The 24,236-nt window shown below is 36.5% G+C and overlaps 1 protein-coding gene across 2 annotated transcripts in view; it reads left to right on the top strand.

Annotated features, from left to right (window-relative positions):
- DCAF17 (DDB1 and CUL4 associated factor 17) overlaps positions 1–22,826 on the top strand; it is a 43,640-nt gene extending 20,814 nt beyond the window's left edge. For both annotated transcript variants that reach the window (XM_008687112.2, XM_040643981.1), the window contains 6 exons: positions 4,136–4,278; positions 9,512–9,621; positions 12,386–12,476; positions 13,193–13,276; positions 15,760–15,915; positions 16,686–22,826. In XM_008687112.2, coding sequence (XP_008685334.1) covers positions 4,136–4,278; positions 9,512–9,621; positions 12,386–12,476; positions 13,193–13,276; positions 15,760–15,915; positions 16,686–16,832 — 731 coding nt within the window. In that variant the 3' untranslated portion in view covers positions 16,833–22,826. The remainder of the gene's footprint in view (positions 1–4,135; positions 4,279–9,511; positions 9,622–12,385; positions 12,477–13,192; positions 13,277–15,759; positions 15,916–16,685) is intronic.
- The last annotated feature ends 1,410 nt before the right edge of the window (positions 22,827–24,236 follow it).

The following is a 24,236-nucleotide window of genomic DNA, read 5'->3' as shown; positions in this document are numbered from 1 at the left end:
ACCCCGCCCCTATAAGTAATCATTATTTTTAGTTTCAAGGTTATCCCTCTGTTGTCTGTTTTTATAAAAATAAGAAAACGTGTGTATGTATTCTTTAAATATTACCTTCCTTCTTATACCAAGTGTAGTATATCATATACTCTGTTCTGTACCTTGTATTTTCACTTAATGTGAATCTAAATTTTTTAAACATTTATTTAATAGAAGAAATAGATTAACTACCTATTTTTCTTTTTGAGATAAAATTGAAATGTATATATAACATTAGATTTGTTTCAGGTGTACAGCATAATAATTTGATTTTTCCCAGGACAAGTCATCTTCACTTGCCAGTGATTCTTCATAATTAGGATCTCACCTAGGCTAGACATCAGGCAAAGAGGGATTCTTGATGGTTTTACCCCTTAGCCATATTTGTCCCAGGAGCTTCCTCTATAGCTGTAAAATGACAAATAGAGGCTTTAGCGAAGCATACAGTGGCCACCTTTAACCAAACCCAACATGCAGTCACCCACAAATTTGAAAGGTGGCCCTCCAAAACCAAATGGTCCTTGACATCCTGACTGTAGCTCAAGAAGAAACTTAGCGCTAATATTGAGACTGAATATTTTGTATATATCCCTGATGAGTCTAGTGTATTCAAAGTTTTAGCAGACATGCACGCACAAATTAAAGCAATGTCTGAATCCTCTCATTCTCCCAGTGATTGGATTTCTTCCTGGTTTAGCGGAAATGGATAGTCTTGATGCAAAACTCTTCTTTTACTAGCTGTGATAATTATGCTAGGTCTTTTCCTTTATTGAGGGAGCTACTGTTATTATATGCTCTGCATAAATATGTCAGATAAATTATCTCAATGGAAACTGAGGAAGCATCTTATTCTTATGATGAGGCCTCATGAGTGTCTCCAACGCAAGTCTGCCACTAGGGGCCGTTCATTTAATGAGATAGCTCAGGAATTTTATGCCTCTCAATATATAGGACCTATAATCTCTTTCAGCCTGAAGAGCTACAGAAGATGAGACCTTCACCCTTCAACACCCCTTAAGAATTAGGAGGATAAAAATCTCATAGTAGGAAATGGGAGGGAAACTGAAGGGAACCCCATTGAGAGAAAAAGCTGTTTTTTGCCTTTGCTTCTTTTCCAGTTTCTAATCTTGCTAGGACCTACACCCCTACCCCACTTTACACATGCCTTATAATGCAAGTAGTACATGTCCTTGTAAGGGACAAATACTTAATGATTCTCTAGAATATATAACATCCAAGGAAGGACTAGGTGAGAATGACTGGACGAAGCTCTCATAGGTGCATTCCAGACCACTGGAGCTAAACATCTCCATGCCAAGACCCCGTGGCTCCAAGGAATAACACCTGAACCCTCGTCTTTGTTCTAAACAGTTTCTGGATCCCTGAGAGTACATGTATACCAGACAACTATCCTCAACAAAAAACACCAGACCCCAAACAAAGATGAGATTCATGCTCCTTTCCTTTCCAAGTCCCATGGAGTGTCTGTCTATACCTGCTTGCTCCATATCTTCAAAAAACTGCTTTCACCTCAAAAAATATATATATTTTTGTATACACAACTAAGTGATACATAATGTAAATCTACGTAAATCCACAGTAAATCTAGTTACCATTTATCACCATACAGTTGACCCTCTTCACCCATTTCACACCCCTTCAGCCCCTTCCCCTCTGATAACCGCAGTCTGTTCTCTGTCTCTATGAACTCCTGTAAATAATGCCGCAATGAACATGGGGGTGCATATTATCTTTCCAAATTAGTGTTTTCATTTTCTTTGGGTAAATACCCAGTAGTGGAATTGCTAGCTTATATGGTAGTTCTATTTTTTTTTTTTTTGAAAGATTTTATTTATTTATTTGACAGAGAGAGAAAGAGAGTGCACAAGCAGGGGGAGCGGCAGGCAGAGGCAGAAGCAGGTTCCCTGCTGAGCAAGGAGCCTGATGCGGCACTCAGTCCCAGGCCCCTGGGATCATGACCTGAGCCAAAGGCAGATGCTTAACCGACAGCCACCTAGGCGTCCCCCATTTTTAATTTTTTGAGGACCTTCCATAGTGCCTGCACCAATTTACATTCCTAACAGCGGTACATGAGGGTTCCCTTTCCTCTACATCCTGTTGTTGTTATTTATCTTTTTGATAACAGACATTCTAATAGGTGTGAGGCAATATCTCATTGTGGTTTTAATCTGCATTTGCTTGATGTATTCCCTATATTTTAAAGTTACAGCAAAATCATATCCTATTTTAGCCACTTTTATAAACCATACAACATTTTGTACAATTTATATTAAAACTCTGAAGTATCATTGCTTGACCTTTCACAGACTCAGAGCATTATAATAATTATTCGTTTTAGTGCCTCTCTTTCCACAGTCTAGCCAGTAGGAGCCCCTTTTGCTGGTTCTCTTATTCTTTTAACACTACACTGACATCCTTGTAAATAGTCTTGATAGCAATAACTGGATGGTTCAGACCTATCCTAAAATCTCTTCACTATAAGACATGGAATCAGCTACTCTCAGAATTTCTAGGACTCTAATTGAAAATAGTATTAGAGATCAAAATTCAGGCTCTTGAGGTTAGTGGGGGCCCATCAGAATTGTGATGATGAGAGCCTTGCTGCTACTTTGGGGCCATTTTTAGCAACTGCTGAGAAAAGCATTTCTTTTTAAATACATCTTTTTTGGATTGACTTTTTTCCCCCTGTTGTTCATACCTATTTTATATTCTCTATGACATACCTACTTGAAATTTTAACCCCAAATTCAAACTCTATTTTTTCTTTTTATATATTTTTTCCTCATTCACCATCATTTGATAGCTACCATATTATCACATATGATGTTTGTACTTTTTTCATAATTTACTTAGTGATTTTTTCCCCCAGTTTTCTGTTGGGTTCATATTTTTCTTAGTAAAAAGACTTCTTTATATATTAAGAATATTATTCTTTTCCTAAAAGTTTTTTTTTTAAGTGCTTTAAGTATATTTAGTATGTTTATACTTGTCTCTTTCTCAGGATTGTCAGTTTGTGAATTCACTTTTCATTATTTTTCCCCTATGTATAGCACCAAGTAATAAATTGTCCTTATGAAGAAGCCTAATAGAGCACACACTTCACTTCTATATGTAACATGTGACTCTTGAGTGAATGGTCTTCCTATGGCAAGCCCCTTTACTGACAGTGATGGCCTCATAACCAAAGAGTATACTCTTAAGGTAGAGGGGTAAAAAAAAAAAAGGAGTTATAGATTAACCACCTGCTGAAACAGACTGTGTGATTTGTGGTGTTTCCCGAGAACTGCCCAAATGCTATTCTGGTCTTCTAAAGCTATAGTACCTTCCACTTATGCATTTCTCTAAGAGTACATCTGTTTCACTGTACTTAAAATTAGTTGTCATCAAGAAGACTAAGAGACACCAACAGATACTTTTATGGTGTCAGTCTCTAAATGACAGTGACTGACTAGATGTATCTAAACTAGTTAACTTGTCTAAAGATGATACTAGTAGTAGTGGCTACCCTTTAATAAAGCTTTCACTGTGACAGGACCTATCCTAAGTGGTTACATTCATTATGACTAATATCACTTCTATGCTGGAAATCTTAAGACTCCTCTGATAAAGTTTGCTAAGTATAACCTGTTAGTCTGGAATATGGAAGATCTCTTCCTCACATCTGAAGGAATTATTAAACTTAATTACCTATTAGGATTGTTATGAGTGTTGGAAATAGTATCTAACCGGGAGTCTGAGACATATATGTCTAGTAAATGGCAGCTGCTTTTATTAGGTGTACTTTGCCATTTTTTCCCATCATAAGCACCTTCACCCCACTTTTTATCTCCACTCACCTGCAGGTCACACGTACCCTGAAAACGGATGTCTAGAAAGTTGACCTCATAACAACATTTGTTTCCTACCAGCTTTCTCTTTTCTTAGCAATCAGCCTCTTTCCTGATTATATTTCCTGAACATAGTAATTTTTCGTTAATGGAAATTCATAGATGGTGCATGCAAAGAAGGGTTGAATTCAGTTCATGAATGTTCCAAGGCTACCAGAACAGAGAAAATAATAAATTCCTTTTGCCCATCTCTGCAGACACACCACCACTGCTCTTTGAGGTGTCCTCCCTGGAGAATGCTTTTCAGATTGGAGGCCATCCTTGGCACTACATCATCACACCTAATAAGAAGAAACAGAAAGGAGTTTTCCATATTTGTGCCCTGAAAGATAATTCTTTGGTAAATCATGAGTGATCAGCCTTTTTAGTAGTAAATTTGTTTCAGAAATTCTTCATTTTCTACTTCTATAATAAGAATTCCTAAGAATTAGTTTTTATTTGTATTAATAATTTGTAAACGATGTTAGGTACAGAAGAATACAAAGAATATAACGAACACTTGTGTGTACTACCAAGAATTTAAAAGCATTAAGATTTGAAAATTTTTAGAAACCAAAGATTTCTCATGGGATCTCTGAAGCTCCATAGTGGAAATTATTGATGGAGTATGTTCAGGCTGCCTCTGAAATTGCTGGTGCAATGTGTAGTTGGTTCTATTTTTTTATGGTTTGCTGCTATTAGCTTTCCAGAGCAGAAACAGGTACTACTCTGTTGGTCACAATATAACCATCGAAACACTTCGAATTTTCAAGAACTATGTTAAGTAACTTATGGCAGAATAGGAAAAAATGGTACATGGTAAGACAATAGAAATTTCTACCCCTTGAATTAATTTTCTTTATTTTCTTTTTGAAAATGATTTAGGCATGATTTATTAATTTAATTTAATTTAATTTAATTCAATTCATTGAAGGCCTAATATGTGCCAGGCATGGCTGGGGACATATTCCCTTCCCTCAAGTTGTTTACGCTCTTGAAAACACACGTGTAGATAAGTAAGATGCAGTCTGTTAAGCACAGTGATTAAGGTAAGTGCAAAGAGCAAGTGCACAGGGAGTGGTGGAGGGGTTCCCCTTTGCTTTGTATTGCTGAGTTAGTGTAATTTATTTCTGGAACCTATGTATTTGACATATAAAATACATAAAATATATAGGTTCAGCTAATTCCATACCCATTTCTTCCAGGATTGTGCTCAATCAGTCACTGTTGGACTCAGTGGCTTTTAGTCATAGGCCACCTTTCACCACACCAAAGATCAACACAATCTTGGGTCCAGTTATCTATTTCCTTTGACGTCACTACCAGGGAACACTGTGTATAGTGTCTTCTAGTTTTCTTTTGTGGGGACATTGTCCCCTTTCATTTTTTCATTTACCTATCACATGTGACTGCTCCTGTTTGGCCCAGCCCAGTGACATCTTCTTTTAGAGTGGCCTCACTAGGGGCTGTTAACCTGTCATGACAAGTCTGTGATTTGATTGTTCCCCTCTCAGCCAGGGAACATTCTTCAGCCACCAGGACCTGTCACATCTCTCTTTCACTTAACTTTTCCATCCAGTCAAACCCTGTACATATTCTTTTTATATAAGAACTGGTAATACATATTAGTGTGTGTGTGTGTGTGTATAAAATGGTCTCCACCATCCATATCAAGCGTGTCTGTCAAGTACTCCCCTTCTATAATAACTGATTATAACATCTAGTCATATCTATATTTCAACATATTCATAAGTAATTGCCGAATCCAGGGGAAGTTTTCAATCCCTTTGCCAGACAGCTTTGCTGTAGTGACATTAACTTCAGGATGCATTTGCCCGTTACTTCGCCACCTGTCAGTCAGAAGAGTAGATAACCCAAAAACACATGCAGCCAAACTGAAGAATTCAGAAAATGTTTCATAACTTTCTATTAAAATGAGCTTTAAAATCTAGCATTCAAGCACATAACAAAACTACAGAAGCTGGTAATAATGCTGCCTTATATTTAACACAAAAAGAGATAATATTTCTTTTGCATGTTATAGGAATTGTAATAAAGGGAATTGTTTAAAGAAAGAAGCACGTAAGTATGTACATGTTTTATTTTAAACAAAGGAGCATCCAGAGCTAATGCATTCTTGGACGTATTAATTTCAGTAGTTGCAGCCAAGGTGTTTGAATGGATTTCCTTATATGTACAATGTAATAATACCACCATTCCTATTAGAAATTATTAGAATACTTATAAAAATTTCTGAAAAATGAAAACATTCACTAACAGAAAATGTGTTAATTCCATTTTTTTAAAAGCATGGCATACAAACACTTGTGACATAGCCCCCACCTACTTCTCTAGTCATTATATTACTTTTGTAGGAGCCAAAATTAAAATTTTTATTCATGTGTATACATATACATGCTATATGGATTAAAATTTCTGTGTTTTGTGTTTTGCCATCTCTTCTTTCTCACCATTTTGTGCTCATCCTTTAAGGCTTAGTTTAAGCTTTGTTTTTTCTTCTAATATCCTGCTCATGTGGGTTGGATGCTTGATAATATCCTGTGCATGGTTTGATTACTTTGTTTTCTGCACCGTCTTTTTGTTTGTTTTGTTTTTGTTTTCTGCACTGTCTTATTTCTGTTTATGTTTCTGCCTCCCTTCTTTTTTTTTTTTTTTTTTTTTGTCCATAGTCTCTCATGTTTCATTCCCCCTTCTGATTACCCCCCCTTTCTTTATCCCTTTCTTCCCCTACCGATCATCCTAGTTCTTATGTTCCATAGATGAGAGAAATCATATGATAGTTGTCTTTCTCTGCTTGACTTATTTCACTTAGCATTATCTCCTCCAGTGCTGTCCATGTAAAAATACATATTCACAAAAAACATGCATTGGGTTTATTATGATTATTTTATTATTTATTTAAATTTTTAAAAACTTTTATTATTTGAGAAAGAGTTTGCAAGAATGTGGAGGAGGGCATCTCGGCTCCTTCCACGATTTAGCTATTGTGGACATTGGTGCTATGAACATTGGGGTGCATATGGCCCTTGTCTTCACTACGTCTGTATCTTTGGGGTAAATACCCAGTAGTGCAATGGCTGGATCATAGGGTAGCTCAATTTTTAACTTTTTAAGGGACCTCCACACTGTTTTCCAGAGTAGCTGTACCAACTTGCATTCCCACCAACAATGTAGGAGGGATCCCCTTTCTCCACATCCTCTCCAACAATTGTTGTTTCTTGCCTTGTCTATTTTTGCCATTCTAACTGGCGTAAGGTGGTATCTCAGTGTGGTTTTGATTTGAATTTCCTTGATGGCTAATGATTTTGAACATTTTTTCATGTGTCTGTTAGCCATTTGTATGTCTTCATTGGAAAAGTGTCTGTTCATATCTTCTGCCCATTTTTTGATTTGTTTATTTGTTTCTCGTGTATTGAGTTTGAGAAGTTCTTTGTAGATCTTGGATACCAGTCCTTTATCTGTAGTGTCATTTGCAAATATATTCTCCCATTCCGTGGGCTGCCTCTTAGTTTTTCTGACTGTTTCCTTGGATGTGCAGAAACTTTTAATCTTGATGAAGTCCCATAAATTCATTTTATCTTTTGTTTCTCTTGCCTTTGGGGATGTGTCATGAAAAAGGTTGCTTTGGCCGATGTCGTAGAGGTTGCTGCCTATGTTCTCCTCTAGAATTTTGATGGATTCCTGTCTCACATCGAGGTCTTTCATCCATTTGGAGTTTATTTTTGTGTATGGTGTGAGAGAGTGGTCAAGTTTCATTCTTTTGCATGTAGCTGTCCAATTTTCCCAGCACCATTTATTGAAGAGACTGTCTTTTTCCCACCGGATGTTTTTTCCTGCTTTATCAAATATTAGTTGCCCAAAGAGCCGAGGGTCCATTTCTGGGCTCTCTATTCTGTTCCATTGGTCTATGTGTCTGTTTTTGTGCCAGTACCATGCTGTCTTTGTGATCACAGCTTTGTAGTACAGCTCGAAATCCGGCATTGTGATGCCCCCAGCTTTGTTTTTCCTTTTCAACAGTTCCTTGGAGATTCGGGGCCTTTTCTGTTTCCATACAAATTTAAGGACTGTTTGTTCCAGTTCTTTGAAAAATGTCCTTGGTATTTTGATCGGGATAGCATTGAAAGTGTAGATTGCTCTGGGTAGCATGGACATTTTAACTATGTTAATTCTTCCAATCCATGAGCATGGAATATCTTTCCATCTTTTTATGTCTTCCTCAATGTCTTTCAAGAGTGATTTATAGTTTCTAGAATATAGGTCCTTTACGTCTCTGGTTAAGTTAATTCCAAGGTAACGTATGGTTTTTGGTGCTATTGTAAATGGGATGGATTCCCTAATTTCTCTTTCTTCGGTCTCGTTATTCGTGTATAGAAATGCAACTGATTTCTGAGCATTTATTTTGTATCCTGCCACGTTACTGAATTGCTCTATAACTTCTAATAGTTTGGGAGTGGCTTCTTTTGGGTTTTCCATATAGAGTATCATGTCATCTGCAAAGAGAGACATTTTGACTTCTTCTTTGCCAATTTGAATACCTTTGATCCCTTTTTGTCGTCTGATTGCTGTTGCAAGGACTTCTAGTACTCTGCCTCCCTTCTTGATTATGAGTTTTTTGATGGCAAGAGTTATGTTTAGTTCCTGTGAGGTACAAACACCTAGTGTGATACTTAAAACATAATGTCCTGTCAGTATATGCTAATGAAATTAATAAGTTAATATTTAAAAAACTTTTGTAAGTATCTAATAGGAAAGGTAGTATCACTTCATTTTACATTGGAGAAATTAAAGAAATTAAATGAAATCAATGTATCCATGCTGGTCTTAGTTCCCAGTGCTCCCATGTATAAGGTAAAACATTTATGTACATATGTGATCATATATCATGGAGGTATCTTTTTCTTTATTTTAATGTCTAAATGTCCTACCATGAAATAAATCTCTACATGCCTAAAAGGCTAAGCAGTATTAGACCATTTCTTCATTATTAGAGGTTTACATCTGACTTATCCAAGGAGATTATATGACCTGTTTCTGAGATTGTGGGTTGGGTTGCTTGTTTATCTTTGTGCTAACCACTCCTTTTGACAGTTTATTGGGATAGGCAAGGGAGGAAGAAGTTATAGGGAGCTGTGTGTGCATGATTGTACAAAGTTATATCATAGAACAAGTCCTTGAACCTCAGAATCAGAGCAGGCGTTTAGCACGTGTAAAACATTGAGCAAATGATTTATCCTTTTTATATATCCGTTTCCTCATCAAAGTGGGGATGATAATATATGCTTTGAGTGTTGTTAAATGAAATGACTCTAAAACATCTACTAACACAATTAGATGCTTGAGATATGGTAACTGTTAAGTTATTATTTGTCAGGTAAATTGTATGGTACAGGGTAAATGTTCTGGATTTCTCAAGTATGAGTGTCCTAATTCAATTCTTACACATATCCCAGTTCAACTATTGATATTTTCTCTTCCCTGTACCTTTGATTTACTGATCTATGACTGATGTTAGATTTGAAACCTTATTTTATTTTCCCTTAATCTTTATTTTCAATATTTTTACCCAACTTCAGGCAAAAAATGGGATCCAAGAAATGGAATGTTGTTCTCTAGAATCTGACTGGATCTATTTTCATCCTGATGCTTCTGGCAGAATAATACATGTTGGCCCAAATCAGGTCAAGTGAGTATTTTTATGAGTTATTTTAAAGTGAAACATAGATTTTGGAAGCATTTATCGGCAAGTTTATTTTTGCCAGCTAACTATTGACTCAATTATAGAAATAATTAGCTTGTTATAGGTTGCTTCTTCAGAGGCTGGCATCTAGAAAACTTTATTTTTCAGCCTCATCGTTGTAGATATCAGCCACTCTCTATAGATATTACATAAATTCTTTAATGGATGATATATGGGTAAAAGGAGATTCAGATTGGCTTGTCCTCATCATGTTTTAATTCTTCAGGATTAAGGAGAGAAATGATTTGTCTTTGTTCTAAAAGACAGCTTTAGAACAGGAGTTGTTTGAGGTAAACCTTGTTTTGCTTTGTTGACCCACGTCTTCCATCCAGTTGACCTTTCCTTCCTTCAAACACTTCATTTGGCTTCCCTGACACCACAGTTCTGAATATTTTCCTCCCTCTTTGATCTGTCTTTCGTAGTATCCTTTCACGTTCTTTCTCTTCTACCCAGACTTTAATTATTGGATGTCCTCAGGATTTAGACCCTGTTTTCTTCTCATTCTTCATTCCTTTCTACATGATTCTATTTATTGATTCTTTTTATTACCTTGGTTTCATAGATCATGTATACACCAAAACTCCAGAATTTATATCCTGACCCAAACCTTTCAACTAATACGAGAAATCTGGAATTATTCTGAACACTTTGTTACCTTTTTGTCTTTCATCAGTACATTGCACTCGTGTGCATTTTCTCTGTCACACAAACACACCCTCCCACCCATATATCCTGTTAGTCCTTTTTCTTTTTCTTTTTTTTTTTTTTTTGTTACTAAATATTTCTTAAATCGTCCTCTTTCTACCGTTGGCCACTGTCACTATGTAGGTCAGACCACTGTCACCACTAGCCTGGACTGTGGTAATAGTCCACTTACAGGACTCCCAAGAATCCATTTTTGTACTCTTTCAGTCTGTTTTCTTCTCAGCAGTGAGAGTGATTTTTAGAACCATTAACAAACACAAAAACCTAACTAAGTGGATTCTCCTTTAACATTTTTATAGCTTCTTGTTCCTGAGATAAAAACCATCATTCACTTAGCATGGTCTGAAAGACCCTCCACCCCCTCAGTTTATTTCAGTAATGCTGTCTTTTCAGACCTGTTTCCTCTGTTTGGAGTGTGTTTCCCCTCCCTGTTCTCTTGTCGAATTTCTATTCATATTTCGTCACCAGCTTAAATATCCCCTTTTCACAGAGTCCTTCTCTGATACGCTTCATTAGATGAGCTCCCCCATCATATTTTCTTCCTCTAACACAGCAATTTTAATTAATTATTTGTTTGATTATCTGTTTAAATATCTAGCTTTGGAGTCATCAACTCAGTAGTGGCAGGGAAAGAGTCTGTTTTGCTGACTATAACCCCAGCACTGAGCATAGTGCTTAGCACAGAGTAGGTGCTCAGTAAGTTTGTTGATAAGAAAGACATTGTCTGCCTTCTGTATTCCTTATGCTTCTTGTTAGTTAGCTTACTTTTCCGGATTGATTATAAAGAAAATAAAGGGACTTAAGTAAGATTATGAACTTTCATAAAAAGTCTTAAAAACTGTAGTTCAGCTTTAGTAAACATTGGTTCTAATGTTGGTTGCTATCCACCTTTTTTTGTTTTTGTTTTTGTTTTTTTTGTTTTTTTAGAGAGGGAGAAAGGGATGGGCAGAGGGAGAGTGAGGATCTTAAGCAGGGTCCACTCCCAGTGCAGAGCCCAACTTGGGGATCTCACAACCCCGAGATTGTGACTGGAGCCGAAATCAAGCGTTGGATGCTTAACTGACTGAACCACCCAGGCACACCATTACCATTGCCCACCTTTTAATAGTAGTTCGAGCTTAAGAAAATAAGGTCCACAAAGGGTGTGTGCCCTTTTACCAGGTTCTAGAAGATAGGCACTTTTAAATATTGGCACTAACTAAAATAACAAATTGAGTAGTTTAAAATATAATCTGATTTCTTTGCCCCTGGCAAACTGTAAGGCTTCTGGCTCTCCCTGGCCACACTAGCTGCTTCTCTCTGCTACTCTCTTTGCCTGCGTTTGAGACTTTAAGCTTTGAGAACATTGTGCTTTTGAAGCTTGTTAATACTGTGAACAGATTTGTGTGGGCAGTGAGCAAATTGTTTTCTTTTCTCTTGCTTAGTAAGCTTGTCCATTAGGCCATTTGCACTCAGAAAATCCAAATTTTTAAATATAACCCTACGATAAAAGCATTAAGTAAATTTCAGTTTTTAAATATTACTCTTTTACGAAAACATTTAGTTTAGGTTTAGTTGCTAATCCGGTCTGCCTTATAGTTAACTCTGAGTGTTGTTCATTGATATCTCATTCTATCTTCAGAAGCAAAAAATGCCAATATCTACTGTAATGCTACTGTTAAAGCTGAAACGTTTAAGACCTATTGCAGGATGACAAAGATGAGGTTCTTTAGAGTAACTTTCATTAAGCCAGTTTGGAAGATGGCTTAAGCCTGAGGAAGCTGCTTCATTACCTACTTAGGAGTACCTGTTGTCACAGGTTTTCTGTTTTAACAAAGTCTCTGAATTTCAAGGAGTTTGTGGACACTAAAGTGATCAAACATTAATACTTCAGACTCCACAGGAGGAGAGGAGAACTGACTTAGTGTTATTCCTGTAATTTTCATTTGTTGAATTTCATTTCAGTGGTTCCACTTTGGCACTTTAATGATGTGTTGAGGTCTTAGGTTCTTTTTTCCCTTTTCAGAGTTTTAAAGCTAAATGAAGTAGAAAATGATAGTGCCCAGCATCAGATCTCTGAAGATTTTGTCATTTTGGCCAACAGGGAGAAGAACAAAGTAAGCCAGAAGTACTTTAAAATTCTTCCTAGCACTGTCTTTCTATTTGAGAATATAGTATACAAATGTGTTTGTCTTTTAGTGTGGCTGAAAAGAACAGCACAATAAAAGTCTGGGTTTTTTCGTTTACATAGGTAGCTGGTCTTAACCCCAAGCACAGGTGAGATTCGAAAAGAGTTGATTATATTGAGCTTATCTTTTGCTGATTTCTGTTTCCTTTCTGGGTTTCTCCTTAAGTTTTTATTGATGAATTTTCAACCTATGGGTTTAATTAGCTGTGCAAACTTAGAGTAGGTTGGGGTAGATATGAATCTGTAAAAATCACATACCATGGTTTAACTCCAAATAGTTCTTTTCCTTTAGTGTACAAATTAAGAACATGAAGAAAATTATGCAGAGAGAAATTTCCAAAAGCAGACCCACTGTAGCATTGCTGTACTTATACTAAAGCAAAAATCAGAAGGGCAAGTGAAGTAGCAAATCTGTAACCTTTGTATTTATTGTTTGCCTATTTTGGTATTTTATCCATTAATTTATTATAGTAAAGTATTTTTACTAATTGGAGGATCAGAAATCTGATTCAGAATTTTCTCAGTAGAGGAAAGAGTTGTGGATGTTGGATAAGGGTTGGTGGTTTAACGAAATTTAGTACAGTTTTGCTATTTATTGCACATAAAAGGACTCATCATATCTTTTTATTTCTCTCCATATGATAGAATGAAAACTTACCCACTGTTACAGCTTCTGGACGGGTGGTGAAAAAAAATGTTAACCTTCTGGATGATGACCCAGAACAAGAGGTATTACTTTAGCCAGAGATAATAAACCAAACTAGTGTGTACTAGCCCTGGGGTTCTTAAATTATACTTCCCGGACTCTGGGGTAGAGGTTGGGGGTGAGTAGTTCCACGCAGACTCCATTGGTGGGATTGTACGTGGTATTTCAACCAGTGCATCCCCGTCATCCTCTCTTCTCATACTGGAATTATTCATAAGATTTTGTTTGCAGAAAGGGTCTTAGGACTGAAATAATTTGAAAACACTACTAGCTTATTTTTTGTTTATGTGCACATTTCTAGGGAAATTTCTTTTTTTTTTTTTTTTCCCAAAACTTATGAAAACGTTTTATTGAAGATCTGTCCTTCAAATGTCTTTTCCGATATTTCTGCTCTCAGGTTACCCTCATGTTAACCACAGTTTAAACTGATTTGGTCACACCATACACACTATTCAACTTTAAACATTGATATGTAATGTTCTTTTTTTTTTTAATAATTTTTATTTTGTTATATTAGTCACCATACAGTACATCCCCAGTTTTTGATGCAGTGTTCCATGATTCATTATTTGCGTATAACACCCAGTGCACCATGCAATATGTGCCCTCCTTAATACCCATCACCGGCCTATCCCAATCCCCCACTCCCCTCCCCTAGGGAAATTTCTTAATAGAAACTATTTGAATTATATCCTGATGACTTTATGGCTTTTGCTTTATTTTTTACTTACAAGACATGGATATGTTTGTTAATGATCGTGGGCCAGGGAAGAAGAGTGTGAGGATGTGATAAATTAATTTAGCCTCTAGCCTGAACTTGACTTCACCACTCACTAAGCTAATACATTTTTATCCTTTTCTTTTAAAGAGGCATTGAAAGTTCTTATGAAATCAACTGACCGTGACTATGCTTCAGATATATAACCATTGCATGTATTCTAAATCTGTTTAGACCAGAAAACTGTTTGATTGTGTGGCCATTTCTAGGTAGAAACATTAGAGTAGCCTTCTAAAGGTAGTTTTGAAAAATCTTTTAAAAATGTTGAAGGAGGGGCACCTGGGTGGCACAGCGGTTAAGCGTCTGCCTTCGGCTCAGGGCGTGATCCCCGCGTTATGGGATCGAGCCCCACATCAGGCTCTTCCGCTATGAGCCTGCTTCTTCCTCTCCCACTCTCCCTGCTTGTGTTCCCTCTCTCGCTGGCTGTCTCTATCTCTATCAAATAAATAAATAAAATCTTTAAAAAAAAATGTTGAAGGTGACCCAGTATGTGGCTACTCTCAAAAAGAGAGTGTGTATACACATTTACACACATTTGAGAACAAAGGAGAAAGCTCCCTGTATATAAAACTATATTCAAGAAAGACATACTAAAATCACTAAAAGGTAGCAAAAATAATAAACAAGGAGAAATTGGTAGCAAAGAGAGAGATACTCTACATCAAGAGATTAGAAAACAAAAACTTTTAGCCTGTAAAGGAGAAACTTAAAGGGGTCGAGACTAAATGCTGTAAAATCACTACACTCAGGCAAGAAGTCTACTCTTTGAAGTTTGACCAAGGTAATATTAAGGCAAAAAAGTAAATAAAAAGGAACCATGTGTAATAAATCTCTATACATTTTTATGTCATGGGTAGTAAAGGCAGAAAATATAAATAGATGAAAAAGCAGTTTGACCAAATGTGAGTGAAGGATTAGTATATGGTGGTTCAAAGAAACTTGCTGTGCCTGCCAAAGTGTCCCTTCCTGTGGTCCATCCCTGGATGGCTGACATGGATCTGTTTCCCCTGTGAGGCTGTTAGAGTCCCAGGTTTACTTCCTTAAACAGAGTTTGAGGTTAGATTTTTCTCTCTTAAGACTTTACCATCATTAATCATTTCTAGCTAACATCGCTCATCCCAGTCCTGTTCTGTGGGTTGAATTTCAGTTCCTAATTATTAATATTCTCCCTCAAGTATAAGCAGCCATTTTTGCTTTCTTTAGGGAACGAAAAGCATTCAAAAAGAGAAAAAAAAAAGATGGCAAATAGAGTCATAAATAGTATGTGATAGGCTATTAGTTCTACTTGAAATGACTTGTGTTTTTCTGAGGTAAGACCCTTCTGACAAAGTGGGTAATTTTTAGGTTTCAGAAATGAACTTCATATATTTAGTCCTATCTGGAAGCCAGTGAACACACATGTCAGAGGCAGCAGTTGAATACCTCTTTTGAATTTGGAGAAGTTCTAGTGTGCTGTCGTAATAGAGAATTTCAGTAATACTTTGGCTGAGATCTACATAGACTTGGTTCTGTTAGAATCTGTAGGGTACTGCTGCAGTCTTCAGAATCTTGGGACTTTATTGGCATAAAAGTAGAGACCTGTTTCTACCTATGCTCTCACCCATTCATTCCTCTTTCTACATTTTAAAAATAAGTAATAGAATAGTTAAACCACAAATAGAAACAATCCTAACTGGATAACTGGATTTTGCCCCTCTTTTTCTCTGCCTTATCCATCTATTCCCTGAGACTTTTAAAATTGTGGACTATGAAGATGAGCTGGATTTGCTTTCCGTGGTAGCTGTTACCCAAATAGATGCTGAAGGAAAAGCTCACCTGGATTTCCATTGTAATGAATATGGAACTTTACTTAAAAGCATTCCACTGGTGGAGTCATGGGATGTGGTGAGTAGAGTCCATGGAATACAAAGTTGTAAGAATTTTCTTTGTAGGTGACATTTATTGGAACAGATGTTACTGTGTTCATATCAGTCCAGGGTCACCTATACCAGTGACCACATCAAAGAGGATATCATCCTACAGGACAAAATGAGTACTTCTTAAGCCTTCCTCCCCTAGGAACTAGAAGGCCTTCTTTCTAGAGGCCTTAAAGATGAAGTTTTATGTTTTCTTCTGAGACATCCTATTTCCTTACCATAGTCTTTGGTTTTCTCACATTTTATAAGTTTGGTAACATTTTAAAAAATAGAAGTATACTCTGTTGCATCTCCCCAGTTATTTCATAGAGATGATATCCAAGCATGTAGGGTTTCCAGGCACTCTTGGAAATATTTGTCTACTTTTTTGATTATTATGGAATATAAAAACTGTAAGGAAAAGTAGCTATTATTTTATCCAGTCCTTTTGTTTCATCAGTGGAGTACCTAAGAGGTTTAGCAACTTGACCACTGTCACACAGTGAAATAGCAGTATAAGCAATAGAATCTGGGTGTTCAGACTCCTACGACCAGGGCTCTTTTCATTTTTAACATTTTGTGCAATGCTTTTCTATCTGCATATTCATAAATAATGAAAATAAACTATTTCTAGCAACTGTTTTGCTTCCAAGTATATATTTGAAGATCCCTAGCATAGGTGCTATTACATTTTAGTGAGGTAATTGCGAACATGGTTGTGTGAAGAGGAGATTTCATTTGACTGTGTTTTCATTACAGACATACAGCCATGAAGTCTACTTTGATAGAGACTTGGTACTACACATAGAACAGAAACCAAGCAGGGTCTTCAGCTGCTATGTTTACCAGATGGTATGTGACCCTGGCGAAGAAGAAACAACAAACAGAAGTTGTGAAAAAGAGTGAGATAATTTTAAATTTTGAGCTGTAACATATAAGACTTTTAGCCACATACCTGAGCAGCTATGTTCAGTCCTCCTTTTTGTTATCTGAGTAGAAAGTTCTCCAATATTTTCCAGAAAAGGTCTTGTGTTGACTTCAGGTGATGGTGACTTCTTTTTTAAATTCTTGCCATACAGGGGGTGGTAAGGACTTCATTTTATGAAAAGATTTTTTAGAATGACATCCCAGGACGTCTAGCATTTTAGAGCTTTTAGCTAGGTGGTGATGCAAATATAAAGTGTTGGGAAGTACAGAAGACAAGTTAATTTCAATTGTTGGGAGAGGTTTATTGATGGAGAAGTATTTAACATGGTTCTAAAGGATGGTATGGAATTTTGATAGGTAGGACTAAGCAGGAAAGACAGAAAGATGTAGAAGACACAGAAAGAAATTCTCTGTCCTCTATACTAGACTTTGCCTAAGGGTGAGAAAGGCGATCTGTAGTGTGAAAGAATATTTTTGAGCCATAAATGTGTCATCACATTTTTTAAAATCATCTATATGTATATATACGTTTTGTATTTATATATAGCATTAGGAATTGGCTCTAGTTCCCAGATTATCTTTTCTTCCATGGTTTTATTCTCTTGGCTTGGTGTTCCCATTGATTATTTCTGTTTCTATCATAGACTAATGTAAAAGACTCCAAGCAAACTTTAAGTGAAATTTTTTTCTGATATGTAGCCTGTTCAGCTCTTAATACATCTAAGAATGTTGTACTCATTCCACCATTCTATTTATTTGGTGAATTTTCCAGTTCTGCTTAGGCAATATTTTCATACCTATGCAATAAGATAAAGGTATCCTGGATCCCACCAGTTCTGCTCATTGTAGAGGAGCAGATAAAGTTTCAGTTCCTGCTGGCTTGGGAGTTGACTGATTAGCTAGAAAGGGCTTTTGGCTCTATCTTAGTTGTGAAACAAGTATTTTTTTCTTCTTCGTTAGGACCATTCTAAATATAATCCTTAAACTCAGATAATCATTCTTCAGATTGTTAAATAAAAGCAACCTAAGGGAGAAAATTGTTTCTTTTTGCTTCCTGTTTGAGAAATTCAGTTGCTGCAATCCACATGTTCAGCACATTTCTCTGATTCAGCCTCAAAAGAATAGTAAAAATAGAAGGGGAGGAAACAGCAGTAAAAATCATTGCTGATTCAAATTTAAGGTTAAAATATGGGATTCTAGCTTGGATAATTTACATTAAAATCATTTGGTTTTGGGGACACCTGGGTGGCTCAGTTGCTTAAGCATCCAACTCTTGATCTCAGCTCAGGTCTTGATCTCAGGGTCATGGATTTAAGCCCCATGTTGGGCTCCATGGTGCGCATGGAGCCTACTTAAAAAAAAAAAATTAAAATCCTTCAGTTTTTCCTTCAGTTTTGGCTTGATCCCATGTTAAGAATGATGTGAATTCTGCCTTTTTCTGCCATTGAAGTTTGCAGATAAATTTCAAGCATGATTGACAGGGCTGAAGAGAAAAGGTGTGAACCTATTCCAGACATCAAGAAATTAGTAGCAGAGTTCCTAAATTTAAAAGAAATAAAGGGAGCAAACCTGAAACTGTCTTTTGCGCAATAGAAAAGAAGATTGCTAATATTTTAGAATAAAAGAAAGTATTTATATGTGAGCTAAAGATAAATCTTTCTGAATCTGATCCTAAGTGTAATAATAACCATTTGGGAAAGTAGAAGTGATGATTACCTCATGAGCAAGATAATAAAACTATCTTTATGTATTAAATTCTAATACTTTTATACTAATTGAAAAATCCATTCTTGTTTTATGCATCGTTAGTAGTACTATTTAATATAATATTTGAAGCTTTCGGAGCATTTTAGAGACTTGTTTGTGGTTATAGCAGTTGAATAGTTATAATGTGCTGGCGATTGCCCCAAACTCCTAATTAGACACTTGTATCTAAACAGTCATACCCAGTGAATTTACATCTTGAAGAACAAGTCTGGTAAGAGGTAATAAATTAAAAATACCAGAGAAAAGAAAGAAACCAGTGTTGTACGGGTTTCAAAGCAGATGCAGTGCTATTATATAAAAGCAGAAAGCCTACTCTCCAAGAGTGTTTCAGAAAAGGATGTCCTAAGACTTCAGTCCTGTCTGGTTTTTTAAAAAAACGTTTACTGAGTTTCCCCTTCTCCTTTAAGTCGTTATCTTCTTTTGATGAAATGATAGGAACTCACCTGCTCAGAAGGGCATCTGAAAATGAGCTGAGATTCTTAGCTGCTTTTTAGGATGGGGGCAGATATGAGTGGGTGGGTCAAATACTTCTAGTCTAGGTATGAACTGACCACTGAGAAACTCCTAATGTTTCACCACTGCCAAAATCCTGATCCTAGACCAGGATCCAGGCAGGAAATGTACTTTAGTGTGAAAGACCAAAGGGAGTTGTGGGCAGTGTAACAAATAGAAGGGTTATGCCCCAATTAAAAGGACAAGCTGCTCCTTCATAGTTTCAGCCGATTGTGACATTATGTGGGGTACATGATTGTTAACAGGATGGTTGATAAAAAGATGCCAAAGGTAGTAAAAAATGTGGGAAATTTATGGATAACACACATAGCAGGAGACATTACAGCATGCTTCCCAAAATGTATGGGCTTCCCAGCTTCCCATAGGAGCCTTGCAGCTGTTCATTCTGCCACCTGTTAGGCATGACACTGCCATTCTCTTGGGGTGGAGGGAAGCAGCCATTAATATCCTCCTGGTCCCACCTTAACCGCCACCGTCTGCCTGACTGTTTAGAGTCTTTAACTGGGTGCCCACCTACCTAACAAGCACTAGTGATAGGCATAAAACACGGTGGGTAACATTTCTGGGTGTTCAATGTAAAACCAAGCGAAGGTTGTATAGCTTCTTTTAGCAGGTCTAGATAATATGCTGATAAGAAGTGTGTTTTCTGCATCTAATTGTGATTCTGTATTCTCACAGTATCAGTGCAGCAAGCTTATCATTCTTTGACTTTTTAAAACGTTTCTCAGAGTTTGAGGGGTTTGAACTACCTAGTGAGGAGATGATGTTCTATTTAAACAAATTAAGGTACTCTTCCACCAATTCTTCCACCAATTGAATGTTTTGTTTCTTGTACGTACTTTTTTAAAAAAATGATAACTTAGATTTATTGAGTGCTTTCTATCTACCAATCACTGTGATACATGTAAAATGAATTGGCTCACTCAACATTCAGAAGAATCATATGAAGTATGTACTACCATTATCCTTCCACATTTTGTAAATGAGGAAAGTGAGGCTTATAGAAGCTAATTTGCTTAAGGTCCTACAACTAATAAGTGCAGAGATAGGAAACACCCAGATTTGTTTGACACATTCTTATGCCACATTTCCCCCAGAGCTCTCAAAACGCAAATGATGTTATTTTATCTCATATATAGCATGCTGATAGTGATAATACTGGGTATAGGAAAATGCTTAATAAGTGTTTTTTAAATGATGATTGGCTATCCAAATTTTGGACAAAGTTTGAATGAGATACGGTTGGCCTATTCACATATGTAACGTGATATAAAAGATGATTCTTCTATTCAGTGATAGTTAAAAGTAATTTTTTTAAAAAGATGCAAAATATGGTACTCTCATCCTGTTTGTGGGTGATAATAAACACCAGTATTAGTAATTGCTCTTAAGGTAACTTGGCTTCCTTTTCAATAATTTTTATAGTTTCTTAACCTTTCTTACCATGTTTACATATGTCATCTAACTTTTAGAATTTCAGGGAAAATTCTGGGACTAATTTCTGGTCCCTATGTTGCTATAGAACCTACCTCTATCTTAAAGAAGGAATAATTTATTACAGGCATAGGATGTATATTAGAAAGATAAGACCAACTGAGGGCTTCTCCTGTCACTTTATTATGAAATTTTTCAAATATACAGCAAAGTTGATGGAATTTTATAGTACATACCCAATTACCAACTTCATGGATTCTGAATTTTACTCTATGTGTTTTATTACTCATCTATCCACGTTACTTTTATGATGCATTTCAAAGTAAATTGCAGACATCAGTATGCTTCCCCCAATACTTCAACATGCATATAAGTAAGTAGAGTTCAATGTTTAGTTCTTAAAATTTTTGATGTACACTTACATGCAATGAATTGCACAAATGTTAGATATAAACTCACTGAGTTTTTGCAAATGCATTCATCTGTGTAACCCAAACCCTTTTCAAAATTTAGAATACAGCAATCATTCCAGAAAGTTTCCTCATGTTCCTTCCCAGTCAATTCCCACCCCACCTATTGGGTGTTAACTACTGTTCTGATTATTTTGCCTCACAGATTAAATTTGCCCATTCTAAAACTTTTTATGAAAGAAATCCTACAAAGCATAATGCTTCCTTCATGTTTTTGAAGTTAATTCATGTCGCATGTACCAGTGATTCAGTCCTTTTTATTGCTGAGTAGTCTCTTATATAAATGTGTCAGGTTTTTTTCCATTTTCCTGTTGATGGATACCTGGGCTGTTTCTGCTTTCTCTTTCTCTCTCTCTCTTTTTTTTTTTTTTTTGCCATTATGAATAAAGTGCTCTGAACGTCTTGTATACACTTTTTGTGAACATATGTCTTTATTCCTCTTGGGTAAACATCTAAGGATAGAATTGTTGGGTTCTAGGGTAGGTGTATGTTTAGTTTAATAAGGAACTGCCAGACCTTTTTTCCAAAGGATTGTACCATTTTACATGCCTGTGACAATGTATGAAACTTCCAGTTGCTCCACATTTTCTCCAGTACTTGTGGTTGTTAGTCTTTTTTATCTTGCATTTATGGTGGGTGTAAAATCTTTCCTAGTTGTTGCCTAGATTGTTTCTACTTGCCCCTAGCAGCCCTCTCATCAGGTTACCCTCGTTATCTTTTTTAACCCCACCCCACCAGGAAATGCTGAAAACATTCTTTCTTTGTGATAATAATTAAGATAACTCAAAACTCAGCTTGAGTTATTCTTTCTCAAACATAGGATACGTTGTCACCAAGGAACCCTGTTTCCTTTAGTGGAGAATAACTGAGAACAACCTGGGTTGCTAACTTGACTGCTGGAGCTGGACAGGATGACACCAGAGCAGGGGCTCCATAATATTTTAATAAAGCAGAAAATGACCTTTTCCTTTAAAGATTAGGAGTTCATGTTATTTGTAAACCAGATGAATTTTTTTTAAAGATGTATTTATTTGAGAGAGAGAGACAGAGCGCATGCACGTGCTCAAGAAAGGGTATTGAGTGGGGACAGAGGGAGAAAATCCTCAAGCAGACTCCACACTGAACGTGGAGACATGGGCTCAGTCCCAGGACCCTGAGATCATGACCTGAGCTGAAACCAAGAGTCAGATGCTTAACCAACTGAGCCACCCAGGCGCCCCAATCAGATGAATTTTTGCTATAATATGAAACCATATTAATATTAAGCAAGCTTTATCCTTTCCCCAATAACTATTGGATCTCAATGTGGTTTTAATTTCTATTTCCTTATTAACTAATGATGATAAGCACATTTGCATGTGTTTATATACTGTGTGTAAATTTTACTTTATTTTATTATTTTATTTTTTAGTTGTAAAAACTGTGTTCATCCTGCAAAAAATATGTGCTCTGTTTTGGGGAGGGGTGGGGAGCTATAGCACAGGCCTCCTCTGAACTGGTAATACGTAAATTTTAAATTTTCTTAACAGATTTTTTGAGGTATAATGGACATAAACTGCACATATTTAAATTGTACAATTTGATAAGTTTTGACATGTATACATCCATGAAACCATCATCACAATTAAGATATTAAACATATCCATCACCCCAAAAAGTTTCCTCTAGATTCTCTGTAATACCTCTTGCTTGTCTTTCCCGTCTTTCCAAAGCAGCCACTAATCTGTTCCTGTTGCTTTAGATTAGTTTGCATTTTCTAGAATTTTGAATAAATGGAGTCACACAGTAAGTACTCTTTTTTATTTTTCCTGGCTTCTTTAACTCTGTATAGTTATTTTGAGATCCATCTGTATTACATGTATCATAGTTCATTCCTTTTTATTGCTTAATAGTACTCCATTGTGTGGTTATAAGTCACAATTTATTTATACATTTACCTGGTACTGTACATTTGGGTAGTTTCCAATTTTTGGCTACTACAAACAAAGCTACTATGAACATGTAGTAAAATTCTTTATATGGTCATATGCTTTATTTCTGTTGGAAAATACCAAGGTGGAAATGGCTGGATCATACGTTAAATATTTATTTATTTATTTGAGAGAGAGAGAGAGAGAGAGAGAGAGAGGGTGCATGAGCAGGGGGAGGGTCAGGGGGAGGAGAGGCAGAGAATCTGAAGCAGACCCCTCAATGAGCATGGAGCCTGACACAGGGCTCGATCCCATGACCCATGAGATCATGACATGAACCAAAACCAAAAGTCAGACACCTAACCAACTGAGCCACCCAGGGACCCCTATGCTTAACTTTTTAAGAAGCATCCAAACTGTTTTTCTAAAATGGCTGTGCCATTTTATTTTCCCATCATCCCCTCATCAGTATATGAGAGTTCCAGGTGCTCCATATCCTAGCTAACACTTGTTATGGTCAGTGTTTTTAATTTTAGACATTTAGCTTAGGTCTTACGTTTAGATCTATTATCCAATTTTTGTTTGCTTTTGTATATGGTGCAAGATATGGATCAAAGTTCTTCCTTTCTATATGGATATCCAATGCATAGGGGATAGCATTCCGTCTTTTACCATTAAGTATGATATTAACTGTAGGTTGTTCATAGACACTCCTTATCAATTTGAAGAGGTTCCCTACTATTACTAGTTTTCTGAGGTTTTTATTGGATATAGATGTTGAAGTCTGTCAAATAATCATTCTGCATCTCTTAAGACGATCATACGGTTTTTAGTCTGTTAATATGGTAAGTTACATTGATTTTCTTAATGTTAAACCAATCTTTAATTCTTGGGATAAATCCACCTGATACCTCTAAATTTTTTTTTTTAAGATTTTATTTATTCACTTGACAGAGAGAGAGAGAGAGCACAAGCAGGGGGAGCGGCAGGCAGAGGGAGAGGGAGAAGCAAGCTTCCCACTGCGCAAGGAGCCCGATGCAGGACCCCAGGATCATGACCTGGGCCAAAGGCAGACGCTTAACCAACTGAGCCACCCAGCACCCTGATATCTCTAAATTTCTAATCATATTTTAAGTCAGACAGTTTCTGCATTTCCACTTTTTCACATGTGTCATTTCCACAGTAATGAACTCATAAAATTTACATTACATTTGTACTGTAGTACACGTTAATTATTTCAAGCTCATTACATTCATATGACTTTCTTCCTATACGAATAATTTCCAGAC

This window comes from Ursus maritimus, unplaced genomic scaffold (assembly GCF_017311325.1).
Source record: "Ursus maritimus isolate PB19 unplaced genomic scaffold, ASM1731132v1 scaffold_1, whole genome shotgun sequence".
Lineage (NCBI taxonomy): Eukaryota > Metazoa > Chordata > Mammalia > Carnivora > Ursidae > Ursus > Ursus maritimus.
This window is presented reverse-complemented; position numbering and strand designations above follow the sequence as displayed.